The 13308-nt window shown below is 46.3% G+C and overlaps 1 protein-coding gene across 2 annotated transcripts in view; it reads left to right on the top strand.

Annotated features, from left to right (window-relative positions):
* The window catches only part of PLB1 (phospholipase B1), a 154208-nt gene that overhangs the window by 19812 nt on the left and 121088 nt on the right, over positions 1-13308 (top strand). For both annotated transcript variants that reach the window (XM_030799599.1, XM_030799600.1), the window contains exons 2-6: positions 1259-1320; positions 2937-3003; positions 4173-4231; positions 9662-9702; positions 10297-10340. In XM_030799599.1, the coding sequence (XP_030655459.1) occupies positions 1259-1320; positions 2937-3003; positions 4173-4231; positions 9662-9702; positions 10297-10340 (273 nt within the window). The remainder of the gene's footprint in view (positions 1-1258; positions 1321-2936; positions 3004-4172; positions 4232-9661; positions 9703-10296; positions 10341-13308) is intronic.

Raw genomic sequence — 13308 nt, 5'->3', positions numbered from 1 at the left:
TAATGTGGAAATCAGTGCCTGATCTCACAGTAGGCATAAAATGGAAATATACTGTTGTTTCTCATGAAACTCTAGATAAATTATTTTCAGGGTCAAAAAGTAAAGCTGCAAAAGAAGGCTGTGGTGGAAAAGAAATCAAGCCCTCTCACCCAAGTCAGGCTTCCTTTTGGCATTGCTAATGTTGTTTGGGGGTTCTTGTATTGCATGCCCTAATAAGGAGGATGTACCCTGGGCAGGCATTGGGTGGGGAGAAGTCAGAGGAAGTAAGGTACCCTGACCTCTGATTAAATCTCAGTATCATTAATGTATCATGTAGCTATTGAAATAAGCGTCAAAATTATATAACGACATTTAAAATGCTCATGATACGTCAAAGGAAGTTTGCAGGATACAAATTTGCATGCACACAGATTATAACTGAATGAAACATGTGCCTGATTATGGTCATGAAAAAATGAACAAACGAAATCACTTTTGATTGTAAGAGGAATAGCATTGTGGGTGTTTTTTTCCGCTTTTTAAATTTAGGGTGCTGTTAATTTAAAAATACTATAATTTGTGTAGTTAAAAAACATGGAAAAACTTATCTATGTGTACACTTAAAATGAATTTATTGTAAGTCAATTACACTTCTAAAAAGTAAAAGATAATAAATGTTTTTAAAGACTGACCAAAAGTAAGCTGGGACAAGGACAGTGTCTTTGCCATCTCCTTACCTGCATTTTCTTCCCCTTATTCCTCATGCTCAGCAAGACCCCTCGATACAGCCTCTGTCCAAGTACTTAGTACAGTCATGGCTGCTAGGAATGCTGTGATTAGCTCTTCTCCTAAGATCACATTACCCTTCAAACTATTTTATAATGTCCTTTGTCTTCCCTGCTTTGTCTTAGATCTACAACAACAATAACGGTTTGTCTGACATTACTTTCTTTGTGGGTTCTGCCCTTTGCCAAGGAGCCCAAAAAGCCATCTGTGATAATGTGCTTGTGCATGATATAATGTTATTGCTGACCCCTCCCAGATAACACTTTTGCTTTTTAACCTGGGGATTCTGCCCTAATGGGTTGTGTTAATGGAGGCACGGTGTCCCACACAATGGAGCGGATAGCTGGACAAATAGAATCTGGGCTTCCCTAACACAACGGACATTACTGAGCTGGGCACATAGATATGGCTGGGAGGAAGGGCATGAAAGCTACAAGTTTGGGTGGGAGTTAATTCCAGCTAAATAACTTGAACTATTTCTGCTTTCTTTCAGGGACCCCTCGGATCCATACCTCTCCTAGAAAGAGTACATTGGAAGGGCAGCTATGGCCAGAGGTAAGGCCTTTGCCTGGTGGAATGTGTGTGTGTTTGGAGGGGAGAGGGAGGATTTTCCTTGTAGTGGGTAAACCCAAGTTTTGGTGCAAGTGGACAGGCCCCTTCCTGAGGCCTTGAGGGAATGGGCTGGATGAACCGCTTCACCCATGGACAGCCGGGCTGTCCAGCAGAGTGCGTGTCCTGGAATTTGGAGCTCATCATCCCTGCAGACTGAATGGGCGGTTCCCAGAAGTGTCCAGAAGGAGTTATAAATGGGCTTGTTATCTCTGTGAACCCTGAAGCAGATGTTGGGAGTTATCTGAAGGAATCTGGGTGAGGTCTTCCCAGAACATCCATAAGATAAGAGCTGAGAGTAAGTGCTGTGGTTTCTTACTGTAATCAGTACTTCAAGAGAAACTGTGTCTTCTTGTGATGTGAGATGTCCTCAATCACCTCATTTACTGCATGTTTTTCCCTATTGGAGTATTTCCCCCCTTCCACTCTCAATTTTTTGGGGAAAAGACACGATCTCCCTTCCCAGAGCCTTCCATGGTATTCACAAAAGCAGAAGCTGCCCCGGACTCAGTACTAGCAGCTGAGGAGGTCCAAGTGGTCTTGAGGACCTGAGCACTGGTCATCAAGTCCTTCCTCCAGGCTCAGGACACTCTGGTAGGGACATGACAGTCTCCCAGTTTCAGGTGTACCCAGTTTTTTGGCAACAAATAAACATAATGCCTCATATACTTAATTTTGTATAAGTTATCAAATTAAAAGATGGAAAGTAGGTAAATATAGCATGGAATATAAAATAAATATAGCATGGGATTGATTATTTTTTCTTGTTTTAGTCAAGGTATCTTGAGTCTTAATTACTTCTTTTCCTGAGTCTTAATTCTTTTCACTGGTAAAATATACACAAAAGTTATCATTTTAACCATGTTTGAGTGCACAATTCAGTAGCATTAAGTACTTTACATTACTGTGCAACCATCACCACCATCCATTTCTAGAACTTTCTCTCTTTTTTTTTTTTTTTTTTTTTTTTTTTTTTTTTTTTTTTTGAGACAGTCTTGCTCTGTTTGTTGCCCGGGCTGGAGGGCAGTGGCATGATCTCAGCTCACGGCAACCTTCGCCTCCTGGGTTCAAGTGATTCTCGTGCCTCAGCCTCCCAAGTAACTGGGATTACAGGCACATGCCACCACTAATTTTTGTATTTTTGTATTTTGTATTTTTAGTAGAGACAAGATTTCGCCATGTTAGCTAGGCTGGTCTCAAACTCCTGATCTCAAGTGATCCTCCTACCTCAGCCTGCCAAAGTGTTGGGATTACAGGCATGAGCCACTGTGCCCAGCCCCATTTCTAGAAGTTTCTCATTCTTCTTCATCATCTTTCTTCCTTCTCTACTCCACTGTTCTGAGGCATTCTTGCCACCTGTTAAGGTCATTGTCAATAGACTTATGTCCCCTTTTACCAGATGAACTGGGTATGGAGTTAGGAGAAAATGACTATGGGCGATTGTTTCTAGATTTTGAACCTAGATAGAATGAGTACATGATCATTTCTACACCAAGTTTTCAGGACCTGGAATATTTCTATACCAGGCAGTTGATGTTTCTGATGTTTGTTTTCAATTGCAGACCCTGAAGAATTCTCCATTCCCATGCAACCCAAATAAATTAGGAGTGAATATGCCTTCTAAATCAGGTATGTGACCCTTGCCCATGAGCAGGAAAAGCCTGGCGTCTTCTTTCTGAAGTGGCCAGCAGAGGCTCTAACCCTATTCTTCTTGGACCTATTGGCCCTTCAAGTCCTTCTCTTCCTTATCCTCAATCCCTCAGTGTGACAGATGATTTCCCAGTCATCTGTCGTAATTCCACAGTGGCGTGCTTGGATGAGGGTAATCTCCAGGATCTTGCCTTCCTGTGGGTGGGGATGGTGTTGTGGGAACTGTGAGTTAGAGCTTGGCCACTCATGTGACTTCCCTATTCTTGTAATGTAGCACAATGGCAGCTCTGGACCTTTTGCCCCCCGCAATGGGCTGGGTTTGTCTAATGACCCAGATGCTATGAATTCTCTTGAGTGGGCCTTCTTCCCTGACTTTATCATATTGAGAGGCTGCATTACAGACCAGACCATATTTAATAGATTTATGTTGGTACTATTCTGCCTTGACTGGGGTTTCCAGTTAAGCATGCTATTCTTACTGTTATATAAGGACTTTAGGTTGAAAAAGAAATTGATGCACTTTTAAGGAAATGTCTTCTTTAGGTGGCTTACATGTAAATGATCCGTAACATGACCAGGGAGTATGATCAGTAATTTCTAGGGAGACTTCATTGCTAAAAATGCCAATGACTCAAGTGGGTCCAGGAGACTTCCTTGCGTGGCATTTGCATACGGCTTGCATCTGGTGTGGATGTATGTTCACAGACTTTGAATGCTATTCTCTGGCAATCTTCAAGCTAAAGTGATCCTTTTGGTAACCAGGTGGTTTTAATCTTAATGGGTCGCCCTCTTGTTCATGGAGGCCCAGAAATGCAGGGCTATGGGACAGAAGGAAGTGAGAGGCAGAATGGGGTTCAGGTGAGGGGAAAATGAGGGCCATGAGTGACCTTCCATGGGTCACCTGTTTGGACAGCTCAAGTCCAGTTAACAGTGTGGCTCCCAGAGGGGAGCGAGTGTCTTTCTGGCAGGATTCCTAGGGTTCCCAGGCACTGCCTGGTCTTTGGCATTCCACTTCCATGGCCAACAGACTGGACCTCCGCAGCTGTCTAGGGGCTGGGGAATGTGAGTCTCCTCTCCCATACGGTATCCTTGGCCGACATCATGGGAATGTAGATCTGACCTTCCTATATGGGTTCTTGTCTCCACAGTTCACTCTCTGAAACCTTCTGATATTAAATTTGTGGCAGCCATTGGCAATCTGGAAATTGTGAGTATTTGAAGTAGCTTGGGGCAGGTACTGATGATCCTCTGAATGGGCTCCTGGTAACTGGGCAGAACGTTTCATTTTGAGAGAGAACATCATATGAACTAGATAAATCCGGGAGGTTGAATCTTTTTATTTTTATTGTATTATTTATTTATTCATTTTTTTTTTTGAGACAGTCTCACTCTGTCGCCCAGGCTGGAGTGTAATGGCGCAACCTTGGCTGACCGCAACCTCCGTCTCCCGGGTTCAAGTGATTCTCCTGCCTCAGCCTCCCAAGTAGCTGGGATTACAGGCATGCGCCACCATGCCTAGCTAATTTTGTATTTTTAGTAGAGACGGGGTTTCCCCATGTTGGTCAGGCTGGTCTCAAACTCCGGACCTCAGGTATCTGCCTGCCTTGGCCTCCCAAAGTGGTGGGATTATAGGTGTGAGCCACTGCGCCCAGCTGAATCTTTTTATTTTTTTTTCAAATCAAATGAATGCCTCTCTTTACATGAAGGTGAGGAAACTTTTGGAGTTTCCTATTAATAAATTAAATCCATTAATACATTAAATCAAAGATCACACAGAATTTTTAAAGTAATCTTTTAAATTTTTTAAGATAAATTTTCTTACCTGCTTTGTAAATTTTTAAAAATACACCGATCTTTATAAATAACTTTTTAAATTTCATTTGCAATTGTGGTAAATACATAGAACACAAAATTTACCATCCATAAGTGTATAGTTCGCTAGTGTTAAATATATTCACGTTATTGTGCAACTGATCTCCAGAACTTTTTCATTTCTATCCTTGAAATAACATCTCATTCTCCTCTTCTCACAGCCCCCGGCAACTACCATTCTACTTTCCCTCTCTGTTTTGGCAGCTCTAGGTACCTCATATAAGTGAAATTGGCCAGCTATGGTGGCTCACGCCTGTAATCCCATCACTTTGGGAGGCTGAAGTGGGCAGATCACTTGAGGTCAGGAGTTTGGGACCAGCCTGGCTGACATGGTGAAACCCCATCTTTACTAAAAATACAAAAAAATTAGCCGGGCATGGTGGTGGGCACCTGTAACCCCAGCTACTCGGGAGGCTGAGGCAGGAGAATCACTTGAACCCAGGAGGCAGAGGTTGCAGTGAGCTGAGATCACGCCATTGCACTCCAGCCTGGGCAACAAGAGCAAAACTCCATCTTAAAAAAAAAAAAAAAAAAAGGTGAAATCATACACTTATGTTTCATATAAGTGAAATCATGCAGTATTTGTCTTTTTGTGACTGGCTTCACTTAGCATAATGTCCTCAGGGCTCATCCATATGCCAGATTTCCCTTCCTTTCTTAAAGATGAATGCTCTTTCCTTGTATATCTATATCAGATTTCATTTATTCATTCACCCTGTCAATGAACCCTTGGGTTGCTTCCACCTCTTGGCTATTGCAAACAATGCTGCTATGAACTTGGGTGTACAAATATCTGTTCAAGTCCCTGCTTTCATTTCTTTTGGATATATACACTCAGACGTGGGATTGCTGGACCATATAGAAATTCTATTTTTAAAGGTCTTTGAGAAATCACCACACTATTTTCCATAGTGACTGCACTATTTTACATTCCCACCAACAGTGCACAAGGGTTCTAATTTCTCCATGTCCTCACCAGTGCCTGTTTTCTGGGGTTGGTTGGTTGTGGTTGGTTGGTTTTTAATAGTAGGCATCCTAATGGGTATGAGATGATGTCTCATGGTGGTTTTGATTTGCATTTTCCTGATGATTAGTATGTTGAGCATCTTTTCATATGCTTGCTGTTAATAAATTCTAAGTGGTATATTTTATATGGTCAAATAAGGGAGAAAGAAAGAAAAAGACAAAGACAAAAAGAGAAAGGGATGAACAGAGAAAGGAGGGATCTGGAGAGAAGAAGGTTGGAGAGCAAAGGAGAATGTCAGCATTTCCCCACAGCCCCTCTCCTGGTCTTAGCAAAGCTCCACAGCCTTGCTGCCCCCAATCTCAGCAGCCCCAGCTGGATAGAACACTTCCTTATCAGTCTCCACCCTGCAAAGAGCCCTACTGCACCTCCCACGGCTGAACCAGGATACTCTTTCTCCCCCAGAGTCTCCCTCCCCACTCTACCTCCCATGATTCCTTCCCAGCCTCCTCCCCCATCCCTGCAGCAGCCTGCACTCCCTGCAACCTCAGCCCCTTCCCCTTGTAGCTGCAAGCCCCAGCCCACCACTCCATGCACAGTGCCAGTCCACTCAATGTCTCCAGAGACCCTGGACCTGTCTTCTGCCTTCTCCTCGTCTCAACCAGTTTCTACCTCTCTGGAACTTGGCTTGGACTCCCTGCCTAGACAGTGTTGGCCTTACCACATTTATCAATGCCACCTCCGCTTGAGCACTGGATGAAGCTGGGCAGACCCAGAACTTTATGCTGATCACAATTGTAAATGGGGAAAATGGGCATAACAGGAAGAAGGGTGAGGAGATGGTGGTGTGTAGAGGTGTAGACTGAATCTTAGGAAACTGACCACGGGCCCACTGAAAGCAGGCAGAGCTCCCCACCCGCATTCTCTCTTATCGATGCTGATGGTTTTTAAATTGTACTTGTGACTGTGGTGTTGGTCAGGGTGAGGGTGGAGGGTTACCCTTGATGAGAGAGGTGAAATCAGATGGAAATAAGCAAGAAAAGAGGTTTCGTGTCCCAGATAGCAGGCTGACTTTGCTACACCTGTGTGTCTGTACACACTGATATTTACATCCGAGAGCCCAGGATGTGAGACACACTTGCCGCAGGACTCTCGGGTCCTTCTGCCTGGGGCAGGGAAATCTCCACCCAGCGTCCGTCTCTAACTTTAAGCCCATCAGCGACTTGCACTCCTTGGTCTCATCTTGGAAAGAGCTCTTTGTCCGTGAATTATTCAAGGCTGACAGTTCCTGCTGTCGCTCGGCTCCCCCTTCTCAGGAACACGACTCCATCAGGATGACCTCCCAGCCCCAGGATCATTGTGCACTGACGGGTACCTCGAACTTCAGGATAAAAACCTGAAAGCACAGTTGCTTGCAAGCCTTCTTCCGCTGTCTGTCCTAAGAGAGAGAGGGCCATCATGAACTTACCTGGGGTGTGTATTTTAAAAGCTAGACCAGGGCAAAATAATGGAAGACAGTGAATTTAAAAAGAAAAAAGTCCATAGTGCTGACACCTCTGCCCCGAGTGCCTGGAGCGTTCTGTAACCAAGGTATAAGCACTTCTTTGGAACTAAAACTAGCATTTGTTTAATTGCTATAGACCCCCTTTTCCTTGTAGAACTTCAAAAATCAGTTATGTAAATGTTTGTAGAAGTTCTGCAAATAACACTTGTGACACATGTTCAATATAAAAAAAAACAGATGTCCACACAATAGAAGACCGTGTTCACATCTTTTATTCCTCTACCTCAACACACACACGTGCACACACACATATACATTCTCATTCATTCTCCAATATGTAGCAATACATAGGGAAATAGGGTGTATATATAAAACCTAAATAGGGTCATACTGCAATATCCTATCTTTGAGGTTTGTTTTTTTTTTTCCTGACTCAGTGTCATAGATATTTTTCCTTGCCAAGGAAGTTACGATTCACTCTATCAAATTCCTTGAGGGTAGAGCCTGTGTCTTACTTAGCTTTGCAGCCCCAGGGTCAGAGTATCTGCCATAAGGCAGGCATTCAGCAAACAAAGAGTGTGAAGGGAAAGTGGCTGGGAGTGGGCACAATGGGGATGTGGAGTTTGCTGGGTTAGCCGCAGCCTCCCCTCTCTGTGGCTGCCCTCTGAGCCCTTCCCCCAACCCCCTCTCCTGGCCTCGTTCCTCTTATTCTCTCCTCTTTCCTCCCAACATCTCTCTTTACTACCCTCTCCTCCAATCAAGTTCATTTCGGGGGAGGGGTGATCTATCAATTAATTACCAGAAGCAAATTGATGGTCCTAAGTGATGCTTTGTCTTTAATTGAATCAGCCGCCAACATTGAAATCAGACTTCAAGTAAGTGTTCACATTTCCAGCTCCTCTTGAAAAATGACTCTGGGGGGTGCCCCCTTTGCTTGGGCCCAGGCTGTCCAATTTGCCACAGCCCCAGGAGGCCTGCTCCCCTCATTACCCAGCCTGTCGGGTGTCTTTTTAAATAATCTCTGACTTGCATCTTCGTGTGATTTTTGTTTGTCTCCCTGGGAGATTTAGCTTCTGTCTCTTATTGAGGAGCAAAGGACGCTGTCTCCAATTAGTGAGATTTCCCAGTCAGCTTGTCCTACCTGGACAGCCGCAGAGATGTGACCCAGGTCTATAGGCAGGTGCTCATTGTGGCTGGGCGGTCAGGACAGATGGGCCCTTTAAAGGGAAGTGGTGCAGGCTGGAGTAGGTGATGCAGTGTAGCTGTCTGCGTGTCACCACTACACCCAGAGATACTGTCTTCTAGGAATTTTGAGAGAGAAAATTCACATCAGAAACTGAAAATAATACAACCAAGGAGAGCTAAGATTTGCTGAGTATTTTATATGTCTTGGGCATGATTCCAAGCTTTCTGGGAGCTTGCAAAAGGACATGATTCCCAGGCAAGTTACCACGGTCTCAAATCTAGTCCTAGACTTAGGAACTTCAGCAGAGAGCTCAAGTCCTGTGTTGCCCAGCATTTTACCAAGGGGGAAATCGGAAACTTATCTTGTTAATTCCAAAAATATGGATTCAACATGCCCAGGCACTGTTCTCGGTCCAAGGAACATAGTCAAGTACAAAATGGACACATTCCTGCCTTCATGGCTCTTATGTCTAGTAGGGGGGGAGAATTAAATTCTAGGTTTTGGAGGGTCATAATAAAACAATCCTTTGTTTCTATGGAAAAAATTAATGACTTTAGGGGGCATTGAAATCTAAGTGGAGGAAAACATCCCACACTTTGTATTGCTCCAAGGTCTGACAAACATGCTGCAGAGGAAGCCAAGAATTTTTCCTCCCTGCAGAAAGAGCCTTCATCTTTCTCCTTAGGTTCTCTCTTTTTTTTTTTTTTTTTCAGACAGGGTCTCATTCTATAGCCCAGGCTGGAGTGCAGTGGCACCATCTTGGCTCGCTGCAACCTCTGCCTCCTCGGTTCAAGCGATTCTCTTGACTCAGCCTCCCAAGTAGCTGGGATTACAGGCATGTGCCACCACACCTGGCTAATTTTTGTATTTTTTAGTAGAGATGGAGTTTTGTCATATTGGCCAGGCTGGTCTTGAACTCCTGATCTCACATGATCTTCCTTGTGCCCAGCCTCCCAAAGTGCTGGGATTACAGGTGTGAGCCACCGAGCCTGGGCTTGTAGGTTCCCTCTTACTGGCAGGAGGGGGAGTTCTGACAGGCAGCTTGGGGTCTGACTAGAAGAGGCTCCACTGCCTCCCCTGGCTGGGTGTTAACACTGAGTATCTATTCCAGCCTCCAGACGGAGGGATGGGCGATCTGGAGAAGCAAGAATGGTAACTATCCTGAAAACACAGAAAACAGAAAGGAGCCCGGAGATGCTCCCATCTAATCTTCTTGCCTTATTGATGGGAAAGGTTGGAGGCCAGGGAGGCTCAGTGCCTTGCTCAAGGCTACCCTCTGAGAAGGTGGCAGAGAAGCTCCCGGAACCCAGCCTCCTGCCACCTGGTCCAACCCTTCCTCTGCCTGAGAACCCCAGTGGGTCCTTGGGGTGAATGAGGAGAAGTGGGAAAGGCTAATAGAAGGAGTTCTTGTTTCTCCCCACAAGCTCTCCTTGCTCTGCTCTTGGGGAACCATGCAGAGTTGGGGCCAGGCTCAGTCTCATTCTACCCTGGGGTCAGCTTCCCCTTCCAGCTTTGGGCCAGATGAGAGTGGGTTGGAGGAGCGGAGGAGGGTCCGAGAGAGCTGTTTTCCCCATTTTGGCTACTCCATGGCTACTTGAGGTGTGCCTATAACCCCTGGGAGGGTAATCCCAGAACCAGAGCAAGGCTAGGCCAAAGACTACTATGAAATAGACCACAGTCAAGGGGAAGGGCTGTTGGCAGGTGACAAACGCAGCCTGACACTCACATGCCTGCTTCTACCTGCAGGACTGAAGAAAGGCCACAGGAGGTGTGCATGGGAGTGATGACAGGTAAGTTCTGGTTTTCACAGCCAGATTTCAGAGTGCCCCTCTCCCTCCCAACACAGCAGCATCCTCTCTAATAAAGAGAATGGACTCCACCAGCCACTTTATCACTGGAGCCCAGGAGAAAGGGGACGGTGTTCTGAGAGGACAGATAAGGAAGTCAGGATATGAAAAATCACAAACCCTGAATGGGGGATGTGTGAAATGTATCCAGGGTTTCTGGGCAAACAGAAGCCAGTGGGCATTGGGTTAAGATTGGGGAACCTAGGAGAGAGGTTAGGGGCCAGCTGGAATGGGTGTCTGGGCCAGAGTCCTAAGTTTCCTGCCCACACAGACCCAGGGCTAGACTTCATCCAGGGAAAAGGCCCGTGGTTCACTCCTCCCACCCAAGGAGAGGACCCAGCCAAATTTTCAGTCTATTTTATCCTGTAATATTGCCCTTGCTTGTAAAATAGAAGACATCAATTGGGTTCAGGCAAATGAAATGAAAAAAATAAAAGTCAACTATAATCCCACTATCTAGAGATAATTATTGTTAGCATTTTGGCCTTTTGATTTACAAGTGTGCTTGCGAATATACTATCATAATTTAGTTTTTTTAAAATGTAATATCAGAGATTCCTTACAATTCTATTAAGTCACCCTGAAGTTAAGTCCTTTAACGGCAGCTGGGTCAGCCTAGCGGGATGTTAGTCTCCTATGCTTGGTGCTCATAAATCAAGAATAAGGGAAACCACTTTGCCGTCCATATTAGAGCGAGAAGACGTAGATTACAATGCAAGTGCTCTGCTGAGCTGATGCTCCCCGGGAGTAATGAACAAGTGAGGCGGCTAGTGCCCTGTCAATTCAGCCAGTGAATTGAAAGGAGGGGCCCATTAATCGTTAGGTTCCCTGGAAAGCACAGGGATGAACAGGATGCTGGCCTGGCCTTCAGAACTCATGGTCCAGCAGGGAAGGTTGAGCCTGGCAGTTCAGCCCTCCTGAATCTGATTGGCAGGTGAGAGGATGTTGGCGGCCAAAGCGGTAGGCAGGAGGGTCCCCTTGGAGAGAATCAAAGGGTTCTGAAACAGGAGGACCATTACCAACTCCGTGGCTATCACAGCTATGCCTAGTCTTGGCGCTGTTTGTCTTGAAGTGGTAGGAAAAAAGAAGCAGTTTGTTTGGGGGGTGTCTGGGAAGATGGGATATAGTTTAGACCCTGAAGCCACAAATGCAGATGCCTCTTTGCCTAATTGCTCAATTCGTCTCAATTTTTCCTCCCAATTTGCCCTGTAACAAGTCTGAATGCCCCTCTCTAAGCAGAGCGGCCAGGAGTCCCAGCCGGCCAGAGGTCCCGCAGAAAGCAGGTGTGAGGGCAGATCTCGCTTCTGAAGCCCTCTGAGGCAGACCTTACTCCAGCATACCCAATGGGGAAGGAGGGAGGAGTGGAGACCACAGCTGCAAGCTCGGCTGCATGGCTGAGCCAGCAGGAGGAGCAGCTCTTCCCAGAAGAAAGTACTCTAGGGACATCCAGGCCTGTGCTGTGCAGCATGGGATGGGGCTGGCTCGGACTCAGCCCACCTGACCGTCAATCGCAGAACTTTAGAGGCCTCCTGACCTTTGAGATCTCCAAACGTAGCCATGCCCTCGCCCACCATGGCCATTTTGTGGGTGGCAAAGCCGAGTGTCAGGGAGGTAAATGGACTTTCCTGAGGCTATGTGCTCAGTAAGCGGCACGGTCTTGTGAACCCAGGTGGTCCAGCCCCATGGGCTGTGCCCTTTGTTCTCACCCCACTGCTGCCAGGCAACTTGGAGGCAGTGAGGACAGACCAAGTACACAGCGGGCTTAAAACAAAATGACTGGCAAATTTATGTGAAAAGATCCAACGTCATATTTGATCACAAAGCACTGACACAGGTACCTTTCATTCAGAAAGCAATCTCTTTCAGACCTATCACCAAATATTTGTATTTTGTCATTGATCCTTACAGACTATCTTCAGATGAGGGAGCAAGAGTACCCCTCACCCATGCACACGTTCATGCTGTCCCTATAAACCTGAACCCAGCTCAGAACTTTCCCCGCTTTCCCACTACAGGTGGAAATGGGTTTCTTTGCAAGCCAATCGGGGGTTAGAGAATGAAGTTCATTATTTTGGGTTAAGGATGGGGAAAATGGAATCACACACGAGTTAGGAGGCTGCCCAAGGTTTCAAAGCCAAGTGAGCAGTCCCCTGACTTCCAGGCCAGCTCTCCCACCCGCACCCTGCCTGCTGCCTGCACAGTGTCAGCCTCCTTCACAGGGAGCCCCTTTAAAGCCACCTTCTGGATCCTGCTCCCGTGAAGCCCTGAGGCACTTCTGGATGGGGCAAAAAGAAAGGGGAGCTGGGGGGAGGAGTGGAGGCATCTCCCTCCCATGACACTCTCTCCCCACTCTGCCCTCTTCGCTCTCAGGAGCAAGACACAACTTAACTGCTCCTGACAGCACTATTTTTAGCGGTCCTCTGGCTGTCAGCTCTGGGACGTGTTCTCTGCATGTTCCCTGGAGCTTTCCCACCCTGCTGTCACTCTCAGGAGGAGGGAGGGGGGCTGGAAGGCAGCCCGAGTCCCTGTCCCAGCATCACTTTCTCTAATGAGGCAGTAGCACATGACAGTGAAAAGCCTTGGTGTCCCAGAACTCTGGTTCAAACCCCAGCAACCTCAGTTAGCTGTGAGACCCTGGGCAGCTCACTTGAGTTTTCTGTCTCAGTTTCCCTTTCTCTAACTTGGAGATCATATTGCCATGTGTTTGTTACTGAGGATTAAGTGAGATAATGCATGTAAAATGCTTAGCACTGGGCCTGGCCTAGCACTTTACAGATGTTCATTTTTAGCTCCTTCACTTCCAGAGGCCTGCTCCAGAGGCACAGATAGCCTCACAGAGGCTACAGGGGTGGCCTCACAGCCCCAGGCAGGATGTGAGGAAGGACCATGCCTTGGAATAGGGGCGGCGACC

This window comes from Nomascus leucogenys, chromosome 19 (assembly GCF_006542625.1).
Source record: "Nomascus leucogenys isolate Asia chromosome 19, Asia_NLE_v1, whole genome shotgun sequence".
NCBI classification, from domain to species: domain Eukaryota; kingdom Metazoa; phylum Chordata; class Mammalia; order Primates; family Hylobatidae; genus Nomascus; species Nomascus leucogenys.
Note: the sequence above shows the minus strand (reverse complement) of the source record. Positions and strands in the feature narration are given on the sequence as shown.